Source organism: Podarcis pityusensis, assembly GCF_964106645.2.
Source record: "Podarcis pityusensis genome assembly, chromosome: 15".
Lineage (NCBI taxonomy): Eukaryota > Metazoa > Chordata > Lepidosauria > Squamata > Lacertidae > Podarcis > Podarcis pityusensis.
The window spans coordinates 25,115,374-25,139,715 of record NC_138040.1 but is presented as its reverse complement, the minus strand read 5'-3'; the positions used below and the strand labels follow the sequence as shown (position 1 = coordinate 25,139,715).

The 24,342-nt window shown below is 46.3% G+C and overlaps 1 protein-coding gene across 1 annotated transcript; it reads left to right on the top strand.

The window, feature by feature from the left end:
• The first annotated feature begins 570 nt into the window (after positions 1-570).
• NLRX1 (NLR family member X1) lies at positions 571-22,612 on the top strand. Its single transcript, XM_080983417.1, has 9 exons — positions 571-1,248; positions 8,529-8,678; positions 9,774-9,855; positions 11,358-11,455; positions 12,529-13,145; positions 13,938-15,358; positions 17,391-17,477; positions 18,939-19,190; positions 20,293-22,612. Exons 2-9 carry the CDS (start codon positions 8,555-8,557, stop codon positions 20,609-20,611), a joined length of 3,000 nt encoding a protein of 999 aa, XP_080839543.1. The 5' UTR covers positions 571-1,248; positions 8,529-8,554; the 3' UTR covers positions 20,612-22,612.
• The last annotated feature ends 1,730 nt before the right edge of the window (positions 22,613-24,342 follow it).

Sequence of the window (24,342 nt, the reverse complement as noted above, 5' to 3'; positions counted from 1 at the left end):
GTTACAGGGAACCAGGCAGAGGGCCTTCTCTGTGGCACCCGCCCTGTGGAACGCCCTCCCACCAGATGTCAAAGAGAAAAATAACTACCAAACTTTTAGAACACATCTGAAGGCAGCCCTGTTTAGGGAATCTTTTAATGTTTAATAGGTTATGTATTTTAGTGTTTTGTTGGAAGCTGCCCAGAGTGGCTGGGGAAACCCAGATGGCCAGATGGGCGGGATATAAATAAAAAATTATTATTATTATTATTATTATTATTATTATATTATTATTATTATTATTATTATTATTATTATTAGGATCTGGCTGGGGAGAAGGTAGCTTTCTATGTTCCTGTTTCAATCACCATCCTCCCCCCCCCCAAATGCATCTGAAATTAAAATCTGCCATGTTGTTCTTTCTGTTTTCCCAAGGCCTCTACTCTTCTCTCTAGCTGTGCTAGACAGAGGTGGCTACTCAGACTGAGCAACAGCCATTTAGTATTAGCGTGCAGAGAACAGAACCTCCGTATTCAGGGCAAAAAGCACTCTGCCCATGCTCTTGGCCACTCTTGTTTAGCATTGCTTCTCACATTCCAGGGTTCTTTGCAAACAGGTTTTGCAGCTGAACCTTCAGGTAACCCCCAGGAAATAATAAGAGGGTTGCCAATGGCTTTCCAGACCCCAGCAGCATGTCTTGCACATCTGGAGAAGGTTTAGGACAGGCAGAAATCCCACAGGTGCTTGTTTCCAGCAGAAGGGATGCAGAGTCACAGGAGTGGATATCTCCACGTTTACGCAATTCTGCATAGAGGCGGCTGCATCTGAAGCAAATCCAGTGGAGCAGTAAGCAAGCCGTTCTGCCTGTGCCAGAAAACGCACACAAATGCACTCTGTGGTAATCCAGCGCCTATCTTGCTCGCCTTCTCTGCTCAATCTTCCCCTCCCTGGTTTTGTGTTTTTTTCCCCCTTCTGGAAGCTCTGCCAGCTGCGAGAGAGGCAGTTTGTAAGGCCAAGTGGGAAGGGCTTTCTTTGCAGGAAGTTACGGCTGCAAAATAAACTGACAGAGGGCAGGAGCCTTCACAGAGACAAAAATAAACCGCCGGGGAGGCGAAGAGAAGCTTGCTCTGAATGCAACGCGAACCTCCCAGAGGCCTATTGAAAAAGCAGATCAACACAGACAGAAACAACGGCAGACGACAGAAAGACCCTGATGGAACAAAGGGCACGGCTGCATCGGCCATCCGCGCGGAAGATCCTTCGCCGGAGGTAAAATTTCGCGGGTGGTCAGAGGGGTCACGCCAGCGCAGGGCCAACTCTGAGCCGTTTTCCCGCGCTTCTCTCTCGGAGGGCTCTGGTGACAAGGGAGGGTTGGTAAGGGAAGCAGTAAAGTCATCCCAGCTGCCCCGATTCCCTTCGATTTTTCCTTGGTAGGGGCTCAGGGAGATCATGCGTTCTGATTTGCTTCACAAAGTTTTTTGGGGGTTTTTTCCCCAATTTAAAACAAATATATCAACAAACATAAAAAGAAAACATCAAAAAACAAGCAAGCAAGCAAACATATGTTGTTGTTGTTGTTTAGTCGTGTCCGACTCTTCGTGACCCCATGGACCAGAGCACGCCAGGCACTTCTGTCTTCCACTGCCTCCCGCAGTTTGGTCAGACTCATGCTGGTAGCTTCGAGAACACTGTCCAACCATCTCGTCCTCTGTCGTCCCCTTCTCCTTGTGCCCTCCATCTTTCCCAACATCAGGGTCTTTTCCAGGGAGTCTTCTCTTCTCATGAGGTGGCCAAAGTATTGGAGCCTCAGCTTCACATCTGTCCTTCCAGTGAGCAAAACAAACATATATCCTAACTCTAAAAATTCCACTTTTGTTAACATCAAGTGACTTCCTCGAATCCCCCTAGCTGAGTTTCCATAGAAATCATTGTAGCAGTTTTCCAAAACTAGTTTCACGTAAAATTTACTTAGTCCAATTAACACCTTTCTTTCTTTTCGTTTTAACTTTTAATCCATGGTATTCTACAATATCACATATTTAAATCCTAGGCCAATTTGGTACTTGCAAGTAATTCTATTTAAGTTATCTTAACATATTTAACTGAATAATCTTTGAATTTCTTCCATTCCTCTTGATACTCTTCCTCCTTCTGGTCGCAGACTCTTCCGCTCAGGTTGGCTAGCTCTGAAAAATCCATCATCTGTTTCACAAAGTTTTAGGTGTCAGCTGTTGGTTCACTATTCATTCTGATTTGTTTCCTGGCAGAGGTGCCAACTTAAATAAAATATTGGGGGGTAAGCCCTGCCCCACCTAACTGATCATAAGACATGGGGCACACACACAATTTTAATGGCAATGCCTATCAACTATTGGGGGCAGGCCCCCTCAAATATTTCAGGGGGAAGCAAAGGGCCCTTGGACCCCAGGAGTTGGCTCCTATGTTTCCTGGGAGGTTATATGATGTTGCTTCGAGCAAATGTTGTCCCACATTTTCCTTTGCCTTTCTCTGTCACTTTTCTTATTGCAAAAAGTCTGGAGCAGGGTGGGGGGGGAGCAGGTTTGTTGCACAAAAGCACCAAATTATCTTGAATTGCGCAAGCTGAATTTGCCGGTATGTAATTGAATTTCGTCAAAAGATAGCAAGAGCCTGGAAACGCCCACAGACAACAAAACAAAAATATACTGTATATGGTATAATCCTGTCAGGTGTTTTTCTCCCAAGAGTAGAGGGAAGTGCAAGGTAGCTAAAAAGCTAGCTCCCTATATTCCTACTCTCTACATTCATGAAGATTTAGCAAATCCCTCCCTATTGCGATATTTAAGATCAGCTGAAACACCTTGGCTATATTCTCTGAGCACCCAAGTTCTTCAGGCCATTATCATTATGGGGGAAATGCAGGGGTGGGTGACAGCCCCATGGAGATAGGGGAACCCCCAGAGTCTTGCCAAAGTGTTGCTATACAGTGGTACCTCGGGTTAAGTACTTAATTCATTCCGGAGGTCTGTACTTAACCTGAAACTGTTCTTAACCTGAAGCACCACTTTAGCTAATGGGGCCTCCTGCTGCTGCCGCGCCACCGGAGCATGATTTCTGTTCTTATCCTGAAGCAAAGTTCTTAACCTGAAGCACTATTTCTGGGTTAGTGGAGTCTGTAACCTGAAGCGTATGTAACCCGAGGTACCACTGTAACTTCTTGTTTGTGCTAGCTTTGAATGGACAGAGTTCATTCATTTCCAAGGCTAGAGAGCAATCCCAAGTTATTAAGGATCACCAGCCCCATTTTGTGATACACATTAAACTGTTTCCACTGTTAACCAATTACGAATTGCACAGAAAGGTTCTGAACTTTAAAACTTTAAAAGAACACAAATGTTCTACCTAACTGAAATTTCGAGGAGAGTGAGTTACAAATGTGTTGCATCAGTGTTTTCCTTTTAATTGCCATTCAGATGTATCACTCTTTGGTCAATCTCTCTGCTGACTTTGAGGGGACTGCTGGAAGCTGGGCTGAATCTGAGCTGGGACTCAGTCCAGCATGACAGAGTTCAGTGTTTGATCAGAGTTCCAGAATTTTTTATTAAAGTTCTCACAATACAATAAAATACCTATATCTATATATCTGCAACAAATGTTTGATCAGAGTTCAGGATACCTGAAGGCTCCTGAGCATGTACAGAGTTAATTTTCCTCTTCATGCATCAGAAACAAAACCTAAGCCAAGAATGTAGCTCCCAGAAGTCTGAACCCGAGTATCTCTCCTTTAGAAATGAACCAATAGCTTTAGATTAATTTCATGTTAAAGCTTTGTATACACCGCTTTTCAAACACTTGTAGTAAAGCAAATCTACAATAAAACAAATTTATTGGAACAAAAAAAAGGAAAGTCAAAGATGAAATGAAGCAGTAGCAATATACCCCAGCATTAAAAATGAGAGGCTCCTCCCATTTATTCAGCATTCAGCATTTGTTTGAACAAAGTATGTGCAGTGGTCTTTATTGCACATACATCCTGATTTGTTTGCAGAGGGGTTGTGCAACAATGAACATTCATCCCAGTTTGCTTGTGTGTTGTTCAGCTGGGCTGAGGAACAACAACTTACTTGTCCCTCTCCCCTTGCTGTTTGCCTTGCCTTGCTCAGCAAGGCTTGTTGGTGTGAAAACACACACATCTCAAGGTAACCAAAGAACAGCAGCAGATACAATTCCTTAGAGATAGGCCTGGATTTACAGGTAATGACAGGTGTGAACAGGCACACTCTCTGATGCTTTAAAGCCTCTCATCTTAACTTTTTGATGCCTGCCATGATGTATTCAGCTGCATAACTTTAGCCAAGATTCCAGACTCTGTAGTTTGACTTAAGATGCAGTGGCTGAGCCTTGCAGTCTCTAGGATTCTGTTACCAGTTAAGCCAGGGGTAGGCAACATAAGGCCCAGGGGCTGGATGCAGCCCAATCGCCTTCTCAATCCAGCCCGCAGACGGTCCGGGAATCAGCGTGTTTTTACATAAGTAGAATGTGTCCTTTTATTTAAAATGCATCTCTGGGTTATTTGTGGGGCATAGGAATTCGTTCATTCCCTCCCCCCCAAAAAAGATAGTCTGGCTCACCACATGGTCTGAGGGACGGTGGACCGGTCCATGGCTGAAAAAGGTTGCTGACCCCTGAGCTAAGCTATAGCCACAGGGCTGCCAGCATGTGCTTTTGTTTTAGCTTCTCAGATGTCCACTGGAGTTTTCCCTTTAGCAGGAGGTGGTTGTACAGCAATTGTATTTTTTCTGCCTATCGATTTCTGCACATAAAAGCTACCGTTAAAAGCTCAAGGGAAGGCAAGGCTGATTTATTCCTGATCAGTTGCAAACCCCTGGACACACATGGGGATGTAGCAGGTTCTGCAAAATTGAGCCCATTTTTGCATGCATTTGCTCGGAGAAAATCCATGCCTTCTCTCTCCGTCTTTTGCTTATTTGCGAATGATTGTACCATGAATTCTGAGAGCAACGTTTAAGCTGCCTGGCCTCAGAGCTCAAATTTCATTTGTCTTTTCCCCCACTTTCTAACGGCACAGTGTTCTGAGCTGGCCTCTGCACCAGGAATTGCTAAGAGCCCTTCCGTTCCAGGAAAGTTCCAGGCCAGGCCACTGCGGCAAAGCCAGCTATAAATGTGTCCATCTTTGCCAGCTTGGTGAAGTCCTTTAGTGAGGCCTGCTGCTTTAAGGGGAGAGAGAGGAGGAAGAGGAGGACAGCGGATTATTATTTCAGCTGGCTGTCAGTGACAGCAGAAAGGCACACAGCGGAGCCACAAACAGGCTGGCATTGTGATGATGTGCAGCCACTGGAGATGGCAGAGAATGAAGCGAGAAAGACCTGCTAATTCGCCCCCAAGGTGCATGTGTGAATTTTACAAGAAGGACTCCCTCTTTATTCACCTTCTTTCCAGGTTCTCTTCTCTCCTCTGTTTTCCCTTCCTTCCGAGGGCCTTTCTCTCTTTCTTCTCCCCTCCTTATTTACACAGCTAGTGCTGCCCCGTGTACTATGGCTGCATGCAACTTTTACATACATGTAGGCAGCAGGCGGAAGTCAACAGGTGAAGCTCATCAAATTGGGGGTCTCCCAGAATGACAATATGTAGATTGGTCTGATGCATGTTTCCTGAAAAGTTCATTTTAGTGGGACTTGCTGTCAAGAAAGCGCACGTAAGGTTACTGGGACTAAATGTGTTGGCTGTTTTTCTTTAAAGTTATATTTTTCCTTACTTCGTAGTGGAAAAGTATAATGAACCATGTTTGGGGCTTGTGTTCAGAGGGCTGCGGAGAAGAGACAGTTGCATGGATTATTGTAAGGTTAAAGAAAGTGGAAGAGAGGGGTTGAAGGAAGCATGGAATGGGAGGTGGGAATTTGCTAAAATGAAATTTGAAAATAATCTAGACTGGGTGATGTTGTTCCGTGCACAGCCATTAGCACCTTGGGCAGTGCAACCAAATTAGCCATCCTCACAAGGTGCACTTCTAAGCCCACCCAGTCTAAAATCCAATCATACTAGCCAAGGTGTGACTATGCCAAGGAAAGATAACTAAAGATAATCCTATTAGGGCAGGGACCCACCCCACCTTGTCATGAACCAAAAGGATTGGCCAGGAGCAACACGTCACTAATCCAATCAATTTTGGAATTCGCTTTGAAGCTTTTGTCCCCCAGAGTATAAAAACCAGGCTCCTGAATCCACTCTTGGCTCCTTTTCTGCTGGCCTCCACTACCTGCCTGAAGTCCTTCTTGCTGAATTGCTTTGCCCTGGACGAAACCCCGGTCTCTAGTGCTGCGTTCTCGCCTCTGCTTTTCCTCCACTGCCTCCAGTCTCCTGCTTCCCTGGGTCTCTACTTGGTGAAGCAGAAGTCCTTGCTGTTTCCAGCCTTACTTAGGACTTTCAACAAGCTCCAGGACTCCTTCTTTGCAATTGTCCACAGGGACTGAAAAGGTACCTTTGGCTTCCTCCCCTGTTTTCTGTTTTCACAACAAATGGTAGCCTCCAAACTTGCTCCTCCTTTCCTGTCTCTGAGAATGTGTGACTGTGTGTTTAGATCTGTTTTTTGTTTCCTACCAGTAGTGAGCATGTGTGTTTTGGAAGCCACCCTCTTGCATCACCTCTTGGCCTCTGTGGCCTTGCTCCTTCTTGGGCATGTGTAGTCAGGGAAGGGCTTGTGGGGTAGGTCATCTGCCTTCTATGCAGAACATCCCACATTCAGTCCCTGGCAACATCACCAGGTAGAGCTGGAGGAGAGACTTACCTGCCTAAAATCTTAGAGAGTCCCTATCAGTCAGTGTAGACCAACTTTGCCCCCATCCTCCCGACCACTTGAAAATAGCGGATAGTCCTGGCAGACCACTTAATGATCTTTTCTTCCTGTTGTAGCAATTGTAATGTGCTGTGCTGGATGCTGTGCAATTTCTAATTATAATTCTATTTGTAATACAATGAATTACGGCTGGGTGATATATCGCTACAGCACCCAAAACCAGTTTGCAGTCCATATCATATCGGTTTCATAATATTTGACCTGGCAATATATTGCAAATCATGATGTGTCTTAGGGCTGGGCAATATATTGCCCAAAACCTGTTTGAAGTCCATATCATGATATCGGTTTCATAATATTTGTCCTGGCAAAAAATCACAAATTGTGTGTGTGCTATGCAAAAAAATCACAATGTGGGGAAAACCGTGAAGCTAGCCAATGTTTCTCTCGATTCCTGTGGTCCCAATAACTTTGCTGGCTCAGCTCTCCCCTGCCTCATGCAGGGGGCAGAGAACCACAAGAGCAGGCGTCAGCAAAAATCACAATGCAGGAAAAACTGGGGCCAGCCAATGCCTCTATATAGCTCCATCCTTATTTCAGACATTGTGCTATATCAGTATATTGCGATGTTTAGCAGGTGATTATATCATGATGTTGAAAACCAGATATTGCCCAGCCCTGCAATGAACTGCAATATAAAAGAAGCAATAAAATTACAATTAGAAACGAACACAAGTACTTAATGCAGGCATGTTGTGGACCACAGTTTGGGGACCTGTGGCATATAATAGCTCGGTTGTTTGATATGGTACAAGGCAACTTCCTATGTCCCTGTGGTTTAGAATTAGCTAATTCTCCCAAACCATTCTCTTGAGTCGTTCGCCATAATAGAAATGTACTGTTTGCTGAGCTATTCCCCACTGAAGGGTTAAATGTGTATATTTGATTCTTTCTGTGTGCGCTGTGAACATTCTCCCCATTCTAAGATCTGTGTGAGTGCAAGTTTCTAGATAAAACCTGCTATCGCCGCTGTCTGGAGTTCCTAATTTGTGAGACTCCTAGAATGTGTGCATGTGAAACCCAGGTCTACCAAGGAGGATGGGGAGGAAACTGTAATCCTTAGATGAAGGGTGGTATATAAATTTAATAAATAAAATAAATAATAAAATCAGAACCGTCTGTGAGACCTCTGGTTCCACCTGCCATTAGCTCCCCTGCCACTCACCCCACTGTTCCCAATCTACAGTGGGCTCTGAATCGGCTAATTCAGGTTGCTCAATTAACGTTGATTTTGCACTATTGTGCAGCAAGCGTGCTCCCCTCCCCATCCCCCAAAGGTCAGATTGTTTGCTGTAAGGACAGTGACAGGTAATTTGCTCTGGGAGATAATGCTTTTTTGATGCAACACTGTCTAATCTCCCCATAATCAAATCGAGATGAATGCTCATTAAAGAATAGCTCTCACTGCAATCAAATCATGCTAAATGGTCATTAAACAGCTTGTCTGGAAGTGACCCTACAGTATTGATGTGAGCTGTTTTGAGGAAGGGAATTATCTGAAAGAAGTGAGAGAGAAATATATAGTATAAAATAGATATAGTGACAGAGGCAGGCTTGCTCAGGAGGCCTCTGGCCTCCAAGCTATGTCTGCCTCAGTGATGAGATTTTTGCAAATCTTGATTATCAGATTCTGGGGGAAAGGGTGGTGGTGGAAATTCCAGCTCTGCTTTCTGACCTTTTTACGTGTGTCTTCCAGTTGAAAGGCAGGTTCCTTCTGCCACCATGCCGTTCAGGAGATGGCCGTGCCAGGCAGGGAGCAGCTGGAGCAGGCTGAAGCAAATAGAGGCCAAGCAGAAGGCCGGCAGAGGCGTTGTAGCTTCCGCGATGCACCTGGACTCGGCGCTAGGTAAGGCAGAGTTCAAACTCCAGGCCCCTGCTTGCAGAGTCTGGAAATGGCTGAAGTAGTAAGAGTGTCTCTGAGCACGTTTGTTCTCTGGGCAGGGTGTCTTTCCTTCCTGCTCCTTATCCTTAAAAACTCCCTCTCTCAATGTCCAGGGGGTGCAGAGGTGATGGCTCCCCTTTTGCGGAACGCTCTCCCCAGAGAAATGCACCTGGCACCATTGTTGTCTGTTTTTAGTTGCCAGACATTTTTAAAAAAATAATTTGCTTTCTCCTTTGAACCTTAATTTGGAGGGTAGCTGGTTATGTTTGTTATCTTTATATTTCCCTCATCCTTTTAAGTGGGTTGGGCAGGGATTGTTTTTGTGATTAGATAGATAGATAGATCTGCATTTTGGAGTCTTCTTTTATTGCTGTTTTTATATTTGGTTTTAACATTTATTTATTTTTTGTTCGTATTTTTATTTTGTAAGACGCTTTGAGACACATATGTTTAAAAAGCGATGCATAACTGTAAAAAATAATTAATGTATTAGGTAATAGTGCATTAAAATATGTATATTAGGAGAAAAATTTACACTAAGATGCTGATGAATTTTCATGTCACCTTTTTTTAAAAAAAAAATATGCAAACTGATATGGAAATATAGAGAACTGAATTTAAGACTGGAAAAATTAGAAACAGAGAAACTAAACTTCAGCCTTCCCTCTCCCTACTTTTCCTTTAAGGCTTTCCTTAAAACCAACCTGTGAAGCCCTTGATATGTCCCCTTCAACCTCATCTGCCACTGAAATTAAGCCCAAGTGCATGCTCCTTAGGGCAGAGACCTTCCTCCCATATTCCTAAGGACTAGAAACGTGCTTTTGATTTTACACATAAGATGGGACTGAACTTGGGCCCCATTGAAATCAACAACCCACTCATTTCAGCTAAGAGAACTAAGTTCAGCTGATTTAGTCTGGATCCAGCTACCTTACACGTGGTTCTGTGGCTTTGTTTCTCAAGTTACGTTTATAATAGGTAAATAATAAGTAGTAATGTGTAAATAATATAACATAAACCAATGCTGTAATAACTTTGTCCTGGAATCTCTCCTTGAAGGCACTGGGAACCGCCTGGTCCTCAAGAGGATCCTGCATGTGGACCGGACCTTGTTCTTCTTAAGATCAGCATCTCCTGTCAGGTAAGGATGCCCTGATGGGGTACTGAACTCTTGGCAACCTAGAAAACGAGTGGGGAACCACAGGCCCAGGGTCCAAATGCAGCCCTCCATTCTTCTCTACCTGGCCATTGGAACTTTAATCAGGCCACGCCCCTTATATGCCCTGCTACGCATATAAGTGTTTTTGACTGGCTGGAAGGTGTCCTTGATCTCTGAGAATGCCTCTCGCTTTTCTGGACAGAGGTTAGAGAGAGGTGCACGAATGGGTGCAGAGGCTAGCCTTCTGTACAAAGGGGCCCTCTTTGGTTGGACTACAATGTCCAGGGTCCTTGGCCATTGGCCAATCTGGCTGCTGGGGCTGATTAGAGTTAGAGACCAACAACATCTGGTTAGCCACCCCTTCCTTGATTAGATAAAGAAGTGGTTCCCAATTAGCAAAGTACTGTGGACGCCCTGTTTTTCAAAAGCCAACCCACGAACCCCCTACTTTTGGTAGTTTTTGTTATGTGAATGGCGTCACCGTACCCTCCAACATGTCCCAGTGATGTGACCTTTTTGAGAACACGGTGCCCAAGAAATGTGCATTTTGGGGTGCTACAATCTTGTTCAAGACACAGCCAACCTCCTGGATGGGTTATGTGGACCCCTGGAGTCCACGGACCACCAATTGGGAACCACTGAGACAATGCAAGGGAAGCCTTTTTGAACATTCAAAAGTGTTCTATTACTTTTATACAGTCATACCTCGGCTCCCGAACGCCTTGGGAGTCGAGTGCTCTGGCTCCCAAACGATCGAAAACCAGAAGTGAGTGCTCCAGTTTTCGAACATTCTTTCAGAAGCCAAACGTCCAACAGGGCTTCTGATTGGCTGCAGGAGCTTCCTTCAGCCAATCAGAAGCTGCGCTTTGGTTTCTGAACGTTTTGGAAGTCGAACGGACTTCCGGAACAGATTCCGTTTGACTTCCAAGGTACGACTGTATCTGCCTTCCTCCATATTTACTTTTATCATCTCTTGCTACTTTGTTAGCCATAAATTTATGTTGAAGATCTGTCTGTCTGCCTGCCTGTCTGTCTCTCTATCCAGACATAGGAAGCTGTCCACAGTCTGTTCTTTCTGGAAACAACTGAATACATTTTTGTTTGTTTGTTTTCAAGCTCTAGAATGCATTTGTATTTGCAAAAAACAGAGCTGCCAGCTTGATAGGGGTTCCCTCTTCCTTAGCCACCTTTCCTTTCTTTTCTTTTCTTTTTTTGAATAAACATTCACAAACTTTTTATTGATAATAATCAGTTAAATAATTTAAGGATGTATTTATTTATTTATATTAAATAAATTTTATTAGTATTTTCCACACAACAGCAACATGAAAAATATCGAAAAATAACAATACACAACACACAAAAACCAACATTCGAAAAACTAAAAAAGCAACAACAACAACAAACAAATCAATATCTTACAAATTAATAATATAAACACTAAAAAAAAACACCTCACATTTTCTTTCCCCTCTCTCTTTCAGGGACTTTGTCTGTCATGTGGGAGGACCCCAGGGGTTCCCATCTCAGCCAACCTCCCCCAGACCAAGCCAGCCAGCACTGAAGAATGTGCCCACCTCTGGTAAATCTACTACTTTATGTTTCTAAGGAGCGATGCTGTTGCTGATCACTAATCTGTACCAGGGAACACAACTAGATTGCGTGGCGGGGGTGGAGTGGGACATTTCTACCACTGCCATTGGGGTCTGGGCAAAAACCCTTTGTGGTTTTCTCTTTTTAGCCATGCGCAAGAGATTTATGCAATTCTGCAATTACATTCAGACGTGCAATTTGATATCGAGGTGTAGACATGAGCAGCTTGGGAACCTTCGCTTTGGTTATTTTTAATTTTTAAAAGCAGGTTTCTATTTCTGATGAATTAGAAGGGATGCTTGAAAGCTGGGATGGAGAGCCTTTTCTGGCTGTGGGTGGGGGCAGATCTTAATCTCTCCAACCCCTGACGGTTTGGTTCCGACAAACGACTAGGGGTGCCATAGTGACGTCAGGTGATGCTGTGCTTTGAAGCCCCACTTGTCAGGACTTCAAAGCACAGCGCAGGACTTTCAAACAGCCTTTTGTAAACATCTCATGATGATCCTTTGGTTTACAGATTCTTTGAAGTTAAGGAGCAACAAAGGACTTTCAGACATCCCCGTGCTGCTCTTTGAACCTCCAAAAATCAGAAAAGAGCAGTGGAGGAATGTTAGCAAAGGGCTGATTGAAAGTCTTTCTCCTGACATTGCGCTGCTTCTTAATCCCCTGAAAATTGGAGGTTTAAAAAGCAGTGCAGGGCTGTTTGGGAAACGGCTATCAAACAGCCCTTTGAACATGCAGTTTTCCAGTGGAAACTGCTTTTCCTGCATGAGCAAATAGGAACGTGGCTTGCTCCAGCAAAGGAACAAACTGTGCGCTTACCTGCATTGACATTGTGTATGGCTAACGGGGAGGATGTGTAAACATCCCACAAGCAAATCAGGATGAATGCAGGAGGAATGTTCATTGACTTGCAACCTCTCTGCAAATAAATCAAAACGAATGCTCAATAAACCCTGGATCTAATCTAACCTCTCTATAAGTGTTGTGCTAGCAAATCGGAACCAATGTGTAATAAATAGGTCGCCCAGGAGCCCTAACTCTCACTTTTCTCCTCCGCAGAAGCCATCCAGAAACACCGCAAAAACCTCTCTGACTGGTTCCGCCAGCAGCCAAACGAGGAGCGTCAGTTTGGCCCGTCGTTCTCACTAGACACCACCCACGTGGACCCCGTGATCCGGGAGAGCTCCCTGGAGGAAATCCTGAAGCCTTCTCCTGAGATGACCATCCAGAACCAGCTGCAGGCCTCCCGTAGCCACACCATTGGCCTCCAGAACCTCTTTGATGTGGACGCCTGCGGGAATCAGGTGAAGAACGTGGTCCTCTATGGCACGGTGGGCACCGGGAAGAGCACCCTTATCAAGAAGATGGTGATGGACTGGTGTCACGGCCGCCTCCCGCGCTTTGAGCTGCTTATCCCATTCTCCTGTGAGGACCTTTCCCAAGGCAGCGCACCCATCTCCTTGCGGCGCATGATCACCAAGAAATATCTTCATCTCCGGGAGCTGGTGCCCACGTTGGGTTCCAGCCACCTCAAAGTGCTCTTCATCCTCAATGGCCTGGACCGCCTCAATCTAGACTTCCGCCTGGCGCACACAGAACTCTGTTGCGACCCCAACGAGCCGATTCCTCCATCCGCCATTGTGGTCAACCTGCTGAGGAAATACATGATGCCAGAGGTTTGTGTTCAGGGAAGATTGTTCTTTATGTATTTAGAGCCTTTGAACCCGTTGTTCCACCAAAAGCTTCCCAGAGTGTCAATTAAACAAGACAGACCCTGCCTGCGAGCTTAAAATCTAAAACACACGGAAAAGGAGATAGGGAGGGAAGGGGGGGGGAATCGGAACTCAGGCACCAGTTCTTACTTAAGCAATTGTTCTTATAATGACTGTCTGGCACAGTTCAGAGGCAGGAGGCATCTGATGGGGTTTGATGCCTTCGGCAAAGCTGATGGATTGAGCTCAGCTTCCCATCTTTCATGCTGGTGGAATGGGTGGCTCCCTGAGTGAGACTGCTCGCCTCTTTCCCTTGAGGTCCACAAATGGTAGATGCTTAGAGAGAGAATCAGCAGCAGAATGCAGTTGCCTTCAGCAAACAAAAACCCATTTAATGGTGGTCCATTAAATTAAAATACAGCTGAGGAGCCTGTGACCCTCCATATGTTGTCAAACTCCAACTCCCTTCATCCCTGACCATTGACCATGCTGGTGGAAGTTGAAGTCCTACACATCTGGAGTGCCAGAGGTTCCCCATTCTGTGGCATAGACAATACTGAGCTGGATAGACCAATGGTCTGACTCAGAACCCAGGGGTAGAAAACTATCATTATGTTCTCAACTGACAATCAGTGTCAACAATACTGAGCTAGATGGAAGAGTGTTCTGCCTTGGTATAAGGTAGTTCCCTAGGTTCTATGTCTTGTGTTCTGACCTTGGATTTCATTGACCAGCCCATGTCTCCTGTCTCTCCAGGCAAGCATCATCGTCACCACACGGCCCTCAGCAGTGCGCCGCATCCCCAGCAAGTTTGTGGGCCGCTACGTCGAGGTCTGTGGCTTCTCTGACATCAACCTCCAGAAGCTCTACTTCCATTTGCGCCTGCGTAGGCCTGAGTGCCTCGGGGCCTCTGGCCCTCCAACGGCGGAGGAGGCAAATGAGCAGGACAACTTGGTGGAGATGCTGTCCAGGAACTTGGAACGGCACAACCAGATTGCGGCCGCCTGCTTCCTGCCATCCTACTGCTGGCTGGTTTGCACCACATTGCACTTCCTTTACTTTACCAAGTCGGTGCCCCCCACTCAAACCCTCACCGGGATCTACACCAGCTTCCTGCGGCTCAACTTCAGCGGGGAGGTGCTGGACAGCACGGACCCCTCTGACATCTCCATGATGAAATACGTGTCCAAAACAGTGGGCAAGCTGGCCTACAAGGGGGTGATGTCCCGGCAGACCTCCTTCTCGGAAGAGGACCTGCGCCGCTGCTTTGAGGTGGAGATGAAAACAGAGAGTGAGCTTAACCTCCTGAATGTTTTCCGCAGAGACGTCTTCAGCTTTTTCCTGACGCCCAGCGTGCAGTCGGGCAAGGAGCACACCTTTGTCTTCACCATCCCTGCCATGCAGGAATACCTGGCGGCCCTCTACGTGGTCCTGGGCGAGAAGAAGACCCTGGGGCAACGGGTGGGCAAGGAGGTCTCCGAGATCATTGGCAAGGTGAGTGAAGATGTGACTGTGGTCCTCAGCATCGTCTCCAAAGTCTTGCCTCTGCGCGTCCTGCCGGTGCTCTTCAGCCTCATCAAGGTCTTCCCTCGCTACTTCGGCCGGTTCACCAGCAAGGACCGCGACACCATCGCCCACACCATGGCGGTGGAGATGTTCAAGGAGGAGGACTACTTCAACGACGACGTGTTGGACCAGATCAACTTCAGCATCCTCGGGGTGGAAGGTCCCATGCGCCACCCGGACGAGGCTTCGGACGACGAGGTCTTTGAGCTCTTCCCCATCTTCATGGGAGGGCTGCTGTCACGGCGCAACCGGGCCATCCTGGACCAGCTGGGCTGCTCCATCAAGAACCTGGCAGCCTTTGAGATCGCCAAGGCCATGAAGAAGACGGTCATCCGCAACAGCCGCAAGGGCTTGCCACCGTCCGAGCTCATGGACTACCTCTTCTTTCTGCACGAGTTCCAGAATGAACGCTTCACAGCCGAGGCCATCCAGTCCTTGAGGACCATCAACCTCTCCTCTGTCAAGATGACCCCTCTCAAGTGCTCCGTCGTGGCATCTGTCGTGGGCACCACCAGTCATGAAGTGGAGGAGCTGAACTTGGCCTCTTGCCACCTCGACATCAACAGCTTAAAGATTCTCTTCCCTGTCTTGCTGCGGTGCAAAAAACTCCAGTGAGTGTTGGTTGGTTGGTTTATTGAATTTACATCCTGCCTTTCCTCCCCAAGGAACCCAAACAGACAATTTAGAAACAAAAGCACAGCAAAAACATTCTAAAATAGTTTAGAACTTTCTAAACTAAACTTTGCTGACCTTTAAAACTCTAAACAGCCTCAGCTAAGTATACCTGAGGGAGCGTCTCCACTCCCATCATTCAGCCCGGACATTGAGGTCCAGCTCCGAGGGCCTTCTGACAGTTCCCTCACTGCTAGACATGAGGTTACAGGGAACCAGGCAGAGGGCCTTCTCGATGGTGGCACCCGCCCTGTGAAATGACCTCCCATCAGATGTCAAGGAAATAAACAACTATCTTTTAGAAGACATCTGGAGGCAGCTCTGTTTAGGGAAGTTTTTAATGTTTGATGTTTCTTCATATTTTTAATATTTTGTTGGAAGCCGCCCAGAGTGGCTGGGGAAATCCAGCCAGATGGGCAGGGTATAAATAATAAATAATTATTAAAGCAATTATAGTTAGAAACTTAATTCCCATCTAATATTATTGAGGTCCCAGGAACAGTATTCTTCAGCCAACCAAATCCCTAGGTAAGCAGGAATGTTTTCAAATTCCTCCTGGAAGTTAATAATGATGGAGGCAGGTGTGTCCCAGTAGGGAGGGCATTCCACAATTGGGGAACCACCACTAAAAAGGCCCTGCCGTGAGTCAATACCAACTGGGCACATCCCAGTGTTGGCACCACCAAAGAAGACCTCCTCTGCTGATCATAGGGTCCGAGATGGTTGGATTATGTATTCTCTCCAACGTTGCCCTAAGGAGAATTGTTATGTCAGGGCGAAGATTTAAGTTTGCGCAATGGAACTTGCCCTTCTCTCCCCACACATGTCCTGTATCCTCCCCTATATATGCTCTGAAGGGCTGGAGGGACCCCTAGAACTGATTCTGCAGGGCATGAGTGGGGGGGGGGATGTGGAGGGGGAAAAAACCCATGTTACTCAAGCATAAATCCTTGCATGGATGGAGTGAGTTAGTTAGATACCGCCCTGAATGTTCCATAGTGACTTAGCACTTTGTTCACAAGCTCACATGACCAAGCTGTTGCTCAAAGACAAGCTCAGGTTGTAGAAACATAGGAAGGTCCTTTGTACCGTCCAGCCCAGTATCTTCTACTCTGACTTGCAGAAGCTCCCCAGGGTTTCAGGCAGAGAACAGTCTTTCCCAACCCTTGCTTCTTGCCATCTTGGAAATTGGCGGTAGCAGATTTTCTGCCTCTGGGCTATGGAGGACCCCTTTTGCACCCCAGATTCCACCAGGCACCAGGAAGAACACCCACTGAGTAGACCTAAAGAAATAAATAGCCATGGCTCCTTGCTTTCAGCGGGTCTACTCTGAGTAAGACTTAGCTGGATACAGTCCCATGTCCTAACAATTTGCCAGGTTCGTTGTAATGTGTCTTCCCTCCGCAAGGTCACCACAGGTGACCAGGAATTTCATGCAGGCTGCCAGAGGAAGAATGGACTGCTCCATTACTCCTCCATCAGCCCACCTGGGAGAAGCCCACAAAAAGGATGTTTCCCCAAGCTTTGAATCACAGACCCTCCAGGTGTCCCTATTTTCCAGGGATGTCCCTGATTTAGAGAAGCCGTCCTGGTTTCTGATTTGATCCCAAAATGTCACGCTTTTCCTTAGGATGTCCCTATTTTTATTGTAGAAACGTTGGATGGTTATGGAGTTATTCGACCCCCGAGCCGTTTGGAGGCAATCCTGTATACAGAATATTTTTTAAAAGGTTTTATTATGCTTTTATATATGTTGGAAGCTGCCCAGAGTGGCTGGGGTAACCCGGAAAGATGGGTAGGGTATAAATAGTAAAATTATCATTGTGGAATGAGACGTCCCTATTTTCATTGGAGAAATGTCAGAGGGTATGTATTCTTGCCTTTCGCCAGAGGGTGGCAAACTGTGATTAGGAAGGGAAAAGAGGAAGGAAAAAAGCAAACTGATTTTTCTGTGTTTGTGTCTTCCCTCAGCTTGCAGCTCAACAGCCTGGGGCCAGAAGCATGCAAGGAGATCAGGGACCTGCTGTTGCACGAGAAATGTGGTGTGAGTACCCTAAGGTGAGTGTGAACAGGGAGACTGCAAGTCCGGCAGAGAGGAGAGGGTGCACTCTGTCTCTAAATCTCTCCCAGTCCCCCCCCCCCAAACAGTTTGGTAGAGCAAAACGAAAGGAATTCTCATCCAAATAAAAGCTGGAGAATCAGATTATTATTATTATTATTATTTATTATTATTATTATTATTTCCAAGCTTTAGTAAGGAAGCCCAGAGCAGCAGGAAACACACCTATAAAACAATACACTTTTTTTAAAAAGCGTTTTGTTGTCTCCAGTGCTTGTCCTGGGCCTGACTGAGGTGCATTCATTTCAGTGAGTCTACTCTTGAGTAGAACTGAATTAGATACAGTCCAACTCTGGATGTCAGCATACTACCACACCTTTCAGTTTGAGGTTTTGGAGGTCTGGAGGTTTTTTTAATAAAAAAAACCCCCGCAATCAAGCCGCAAATAAAATTTATTAAATAAAATTTATTAAATAAAATAAGTAAATAAATTTCCCACAGTGCCCAGGTGGACATGGGGTCAAAGTGCATTGTGGGACATCAGTAGAGCAGCCAGATTCTGCTGCCCCCTCACCGCAGCTCTGAACCAGCTGCTCTTGCTAACTTTTAAAGAAAATGCAGGAGGTTCTCCTTATGGTTCTCCTACAGTCAAGTGTCTAGTCAACTTTGTCTCTTTGAATCCAGGATGAAACCCCTACACCCATTTACGCAGAGTAAACACCACTGAGTTTTTGCTGGGATTGCCTTCCCACTCAGTGTGCAGAGGAACGCAGACAACTTCTTTAACAGAGCTAGCTTGGTCTGACGTTCTCATCTCAAACTGTTGTTTTCTGACAGTTTAATCAGCACAGAATTGATTTGTCAAACTGTCTACTGCCTTGCATCTATCCTTCGAAGCAGACTATAGGGAACCTTGATTTCCCTTCCAATGAATTCCTGCGTGTCTCCCACGCAGCGAGTCCTGGGCCATATTCCAAGGCATGCCCACCCATTACATGCAAGAGGGATGGCAAACCTGTTAGACTTCATTGCAAACCTGCATGAACAGGGCCCCAGCCCTATCGTTGAGTAGGGGGAGGCAGTGGCTTCAGCAGGCTCTTCCTCTGTGGGCAGCTCTTCCCGCTGTCTTTTCACTGGGGCATGTTTTGCTGTTGGTTTAGGAAACTTAAGAAGAAACTATTTCCAGGGCCAAAGGTGCTTGAGTTGAGAGGCCCAGGGTGCTCCTTTCAAAGTCACAAAGGTGCCCAGAGAGCCTGCATGATAAATATATGATGAATAAATTAGGGCAAAAAATAAAACTTCTGGAAAACCCACTTTGAAAAGGACTGTTTTAGACCGCGGGTAGGAAATGCGACAATTATTCATCCTCAAACAGCTGTTGATGGACCTTATCTGTAGGGTCACAATCTTGGCTAACCCAACTTTCACTGTCTGCTCTTCTTCATTTTTGCCACTTGCAGGCTGGCGGACAACCCCCTGACAGAGCAGGGTGCCCAGTACCTCGCTGAAGGCCTTGCTGGCAACACCTCTTTGACCCACCTATCACTGCTGCACACCTCGTTGGGGAACCGGGGCGTGGAGGTGATCACCCAGCACTTGGCGCAAAACCAGCACCTGCAGGAACTCGACGTAGCCTACAATTCGGTGTCCGACGCAACTGCCCTCGCTCTGGTGGAGGAGGCCAAGAGGCACGCCACTCTGGAAACTGTCCAGTAAGTCTCAGCATCCTTTTCTGCCACTTCCTAGCTTAATATACTTATGTACGCAGGCACAGAGGCAAGGGAATAAGCTCCTGGGTAGCTAATGATTTTCCGCAGGGGCCATACTTTGAACAGTCTGCTCAGCCAATGCCTTGGCCAAAAGATCTTAGGTTCCATCATCCATTACTAGGGATGGGGGAGGCATCCAATTCAGTTCTCATTTAAAGGTGAACTTACTGAATTTGCACCTTCTGGTGCAGTACATGAGCCGAAATGCAGACATCCTTTATAGAATTGTAGAGTTGGAAGGGTCATGTTGTCCAACTTCCTTTGAAATCCAGAGTTCTCTGAATTTTGCAGTGTGGCTGTCTAGCAGAGCAGTGTGTAGAGAAATTAATATTGTAGGGTAAAGTTTGCCTAAAAATAACATTTCTACTGATGAACACAGCATGGTGATATGCTTTATATTAGGGGGAAATGCTTTGCAAAGATGTGCTTATTAGACAAAGGTGCATACAAACATTTATATTAGGAGAAATTTGCAATGAAATGTGCCATGAATTTTCAATTTTAAACTCTTTTGGGGGGGGACACACAGGATAAGTGGGTGTAGCTTGTTAAATGGCGGTGGGGATTTCCTCTCCCAAATTTGTCAGAAATTGATGCACATCTGCGTTCTAGCTAACTGCCTAAGTCTGGGTCCATGCATGTGGGTGGGAGAAAAGACTGCACCACTTTGGACTGCAGGTGAGGGGGCACTCCTTTTGGATACTTCTCTGGGTTTTTTGTATCTTTTTACCATTTTCCTGCATATAGAAAGCTAATATCTCAAAGTAAGAGGTTATAGCCCTTTGCCTGCTGAGCTGGCTTTCTATTTGCAGGGATGTTTCGACATAAATAGTTGTTCGGAAACGTGACTCTCTCCCTTCCACCCCTCTACCTCTTCTGGGCCGAAATGGTGCAGCCCATTCTAAAACTCCACCCTGTTAGCACCACCTTCTGCTGCCGGCGTTGGTTACTGCCTCAACATGGCGGCTCCTCCAATTGGCTGTTTCTTCTTGGGCGCAGAGGCCTTTCTCGCCTACTTCAGCTCTTCCTCTTTCCTTCCCTCCAGCTTGTACTTCAACGACATCAGCGAGGAAGGCAAGCAGGCCCTCCATGCGCTGCGCAAGGAACGCGACGGCATCAAGGTGCTCATCTTCCTGACGATGGGGGCCGACGTCTCCGACTACTGGGCCGTCATCCTGAACGTAGTACAGAAGAACTTGCCCGTCTGGGACCGCGACCGGGTGCGTCAGCACCTCGGCCTGCTCCTGGAGGACTTGCGGTGCAGCCGCCAGGAGACGGCCAATCCTTGGAAGAAGGCCAAGTTCATCCGCGTGGAGAACGAAGTCAAGCGGATGCTGGGAGACCTTCAGCAGGGCACTTCCTAGTGCCCCACTCCTGCTGGAGGCTCCTGGAAAAAGGCAAACGCCAGGGGATAGTGTTGAGCCGCAGGGTGGGTACAAACAAGCCGTTGCACAGCAGATTCATCCGGGTTGAGCGACTGCCTTCATGACTTGCCTTGTGAGCTTCCTGGAGCCTCCTGATTGGCCGCTGTAGGATACAGGATGCTGGGCTACATAGACCTTTGGTCTGTTCTAACAGGGATCTTCTGGTGTTCTTATGAGCAACAGCCAAGCAGGGCTGCTGCCTTCATGCCCTGCCTGGGAGCTTCCCGGAGCCATCTGATTGGCCACTGTGAGAAGAAGTTTCTGGGCTACATGGACCTTTGGCCTGTTCCGACAGGGATCTTCTGATGTTCTTAGGAGCCTGGCTTCCTTCCCAATTCCTTCACAATGCATGTGGCAGATATAATACCACCATTCGAACTCTGATTCCATAGTTGCGTCTCCCACATCTCTCTCATATTTCGGATAAGCTGCGTGCCTTAATATAGACCGTATTTTTCTGTGTATAAGACGATGCTTTTTGCTAAAAAAAGAGGCAAAAATTGGGTGTCGTCTTATACACGGATAGTGAATGCAGAGGGGGGACGTGTGATTAATGGTGGCATCAAGCAGGAGATTGACAGCGGCAATTTGGCGAGTAATTGGTGGCTGCGGCAAGTGGGGGGGCTGTTGGTGGCAGCGAGCGGGCAGACAATTGGCGGCTGCAGCGACATGTGTGATCGGCAATGGCTGTGTTAAGCGATCAGCAGTGGTGGGCAGGCAGGCAGGTGAGCTATTGGTGGAAGTGACCTCACCCCCCCCCCCAAAAAAAGCTAAACAATTTAATTTCATAATTTTGGGTTAAAAAAATTAGGGGTCGTCTTATACATGAGGGCGTCTTATACACAGAAAAATACGGTATATATGTATTTCATCTATGCATATTCATTTAAATGTTTATTTGCTACCTTATTGGTGTTTCGTTTTTAATTCAATAATGTTTGTGACGTCACAGGCAGATGCCAATCTGTTCTGTGCAGTGTTGCTGAAAAGCTGCAGAACTGATTTTTACCCAGAGCTTGATCGCCCGGAAGAGAAAACTGAACAGCATGCAGTGGGTCAGTTCCAGACCGATCCCACTCTCCAATAAGATATTGCGTATAGATACAGACCCTGTGGGAGCCAGGGAACCCTCTTTCTGACTGCTCAGCAAAGGGAGGTGATGCTGAATGAAACTGTTCTCAGCATCCCCACCCGCTATGCATATGAGGTGCTGTTTTCCAGGGAAAGGCAGACTGAGGACCACAGTGAGCTGTGCACTGGCAAAGCTGGCTTTTGTGTGATCAAAGTGAGGGGGTGCTTCTGTGTTGCCTTAAGGAACACAGCCTTCCAAGTGACCCTGCTTCTCTCTAACCTCTGCCATCAATTCTAAACACAAATACCTCATGAGCCATGCTTCCTTCCCCGCAGTGGAGCAGCTCAGCTTTTCGAAGATTCACAACTTCACACATGGAATCCGCCAGTCGTTTTTGGGGCCAAGGACTAAAATGGTTCACTTTTATCACTGAGGTCTAGCAGCATGCAGAATCTGGTAGTTCATAGCCCTGCTGGGCTTCTTCCCTTTGTTTGCTGCGGCTGTCCTATAGCTATGCAGTGTGTGAGTCATTCCCACCCGCTGTCTCCCTAGCGATTGGATTGATTCTTTTGAAGAATCAGAAAAGGAGCAATTGCCTTGGCTCAGTTGTTCATCTCAGGCCAAGCTTCTAGGCTGGGGTTCGGATTGTGTCCTTGGGGGTGGAAGCAGCAAACATGAAGAAGGGCTGAGTTGGGTTTTTGTGGAGTGGGGGGCTCTTATTTGTTATGTTTGTTTCTGTAAATTGCTTTGAGTTCGCTTTCCTGTGAGGGAAGCAACTAGTAATTATTATTATTATTATTATTATTATTATTCACAGTTGTTCCGCCATTGTGCCTCCTTAAAAATAAAAGCACTTTGTTTCAACAGAACACATCTGGTTCCTGTGCCTCCTTTTGATACTGTCATCAAAAAAGTCTAAATAGGTTTTTGGGGGTTGGGGGGGGTTGCTTTATCTGCCGGTATGGAGTCCAGCTGCTATGGGGTGAGAGCTGGTTAGACAGACAAAAGGAAGTTCTATTTCGCACAACACATAATGAGCTGGCGGAACTCAATACCGCAAGACGCAGGAATGGCTAGTGGCCAGAACAGCTTTTCAAAGAGTGAGGTTATGGCAGACAGGAACCAGCAGCTCTTCGCTATGAAAGCAACAGAGAGCCTCCAAAGCCAAAGGCAATATACCTTGGAATTGACTGGGGATTTAAAAAAAAAAATGTCTGTATTATGAGTTTTCAGGAAACATCTGGTTGAGCATTGAAGGAAATGGGATGCTGGATTAGGTAGTTCAGGTGTGGGGGACCAGATGCTGCTGAACTACAACTCCCATCAGCCCGAGAAAGCATGGCCCATGACTAGGGGTGTTGGGAGTTGTAGTTCAGCAACATCTGGAGGCCCAAAGGTTCCCCGGAGCTGGACTTTTGCAAGACTGCTCTTGTGCATACGTTCACTGAAGAAGTAAGTGCCACTTTGTTCGGTGGGGTTTACTCCCATGTAAGTATCCGTAGAGGGACGCGGGTGGTGCTGTGGGTTAAACCACAGAGCCTAGGACTTGTCGATCAGAAGGTCGGCAGTTCGAATCCCTGCAACGGGGTGAACTCCCGTTGCTCGGTCCCTGCTCCTGCCAACCTAGCAGTTCGAAAGCACATCAAAGTGCAAGTCGATAAATAGGTACCGCTCCGGCAGGAAGGTAAATGGCGTTTCCATTCGCTGCTCTGGTTCGCCAGAAGCGGCTTAGTCATGCTGGCCACATGACCCGGAAGCTGTACACCGGCTCCCTCGGCCAATAAAGTGAGATGAGCGCCGCAACCCCAGAGTCAGTCACGAAAGGACATAATGGTCAGGGGTCCCTTTACCTTTACCTTTAAGTATCCGTAGGAAAGTAGCCTCATTTGTTTAAACTTAAATTCCCCACCCCAATCCTATTGGGCTCCAGGCAGTAAAAAGATCTAAAAGCTTTCTTCATTAAAATAAAATAAAATTCAAGCAATTCTTTCAATTCTTTTAATCCCCTCTTGTTAAAAAAATTGTAAAAAGTAAACAACAGGATGTGAAATTATAATATTAATCCATGCTATAAAGCAACTGTAAGCTAAAGATCTGGAAATCTGCAAGGGAAATGAAACCTGACCTGGAACATGTTGATTGTTGCTTATATATTTTACTAATCACGCTCAGTCACAGCCCTATCAAAAGGCCTGGGTGGCGCACGATCAATGTGTAATGGTAAAAAACAAAGAAACAAAACCAGGTCCTCTGAGCATGTGCTGAGTGCTCATCCTCTGCTACACATATGGCTTGCAGAACTAGAGGTATTTGCTTTATTGGCATCCCCCAGTTAATTAAGCATCGTTGGTGGCTTGCCTATCTATCTATCTATCTATCTATCTATCTATCTATCTATCTTGCTAGCACATTCAAAGCATGTTCCTTCCCTCAAAGAATTCTGGGCATTATGGTTTGTTATAGGTTGCTGGGAATTGTAACTCTGTGAAGGGCAAACTATGGTGCCCAGAATTCCTTGAGACAAAGGACGCACTCTGAATGTGCCTTAAAGCTATAGTACACATTGCCCCAAGCAATTGTTATTCCACACCTTCCAGGC

Coding starts and splice junctions, on each gene's coding strand:
- NLRX1 (XM_080983417.1), top strand. CDS start 8,555: ATGCCGTTCAGGAGATGGCCGTGCCAGGCAGGGAGCAGCTGGAGCAGG. Junction 13,146..13,937: donor GGAAATACATGATGCCAGAG/GTTTGTGTTCAG, acceptor CTGTCTCTCCAG/GCAAGCATCATCGTCACCAC. Junction 19,191..20,292: donor GCCACTCTGGAAACTGTCCA/GTAAGTCTCAGC, acceptor CCTTCCCTCCAG/CTTGTACTTCAACGACATCA.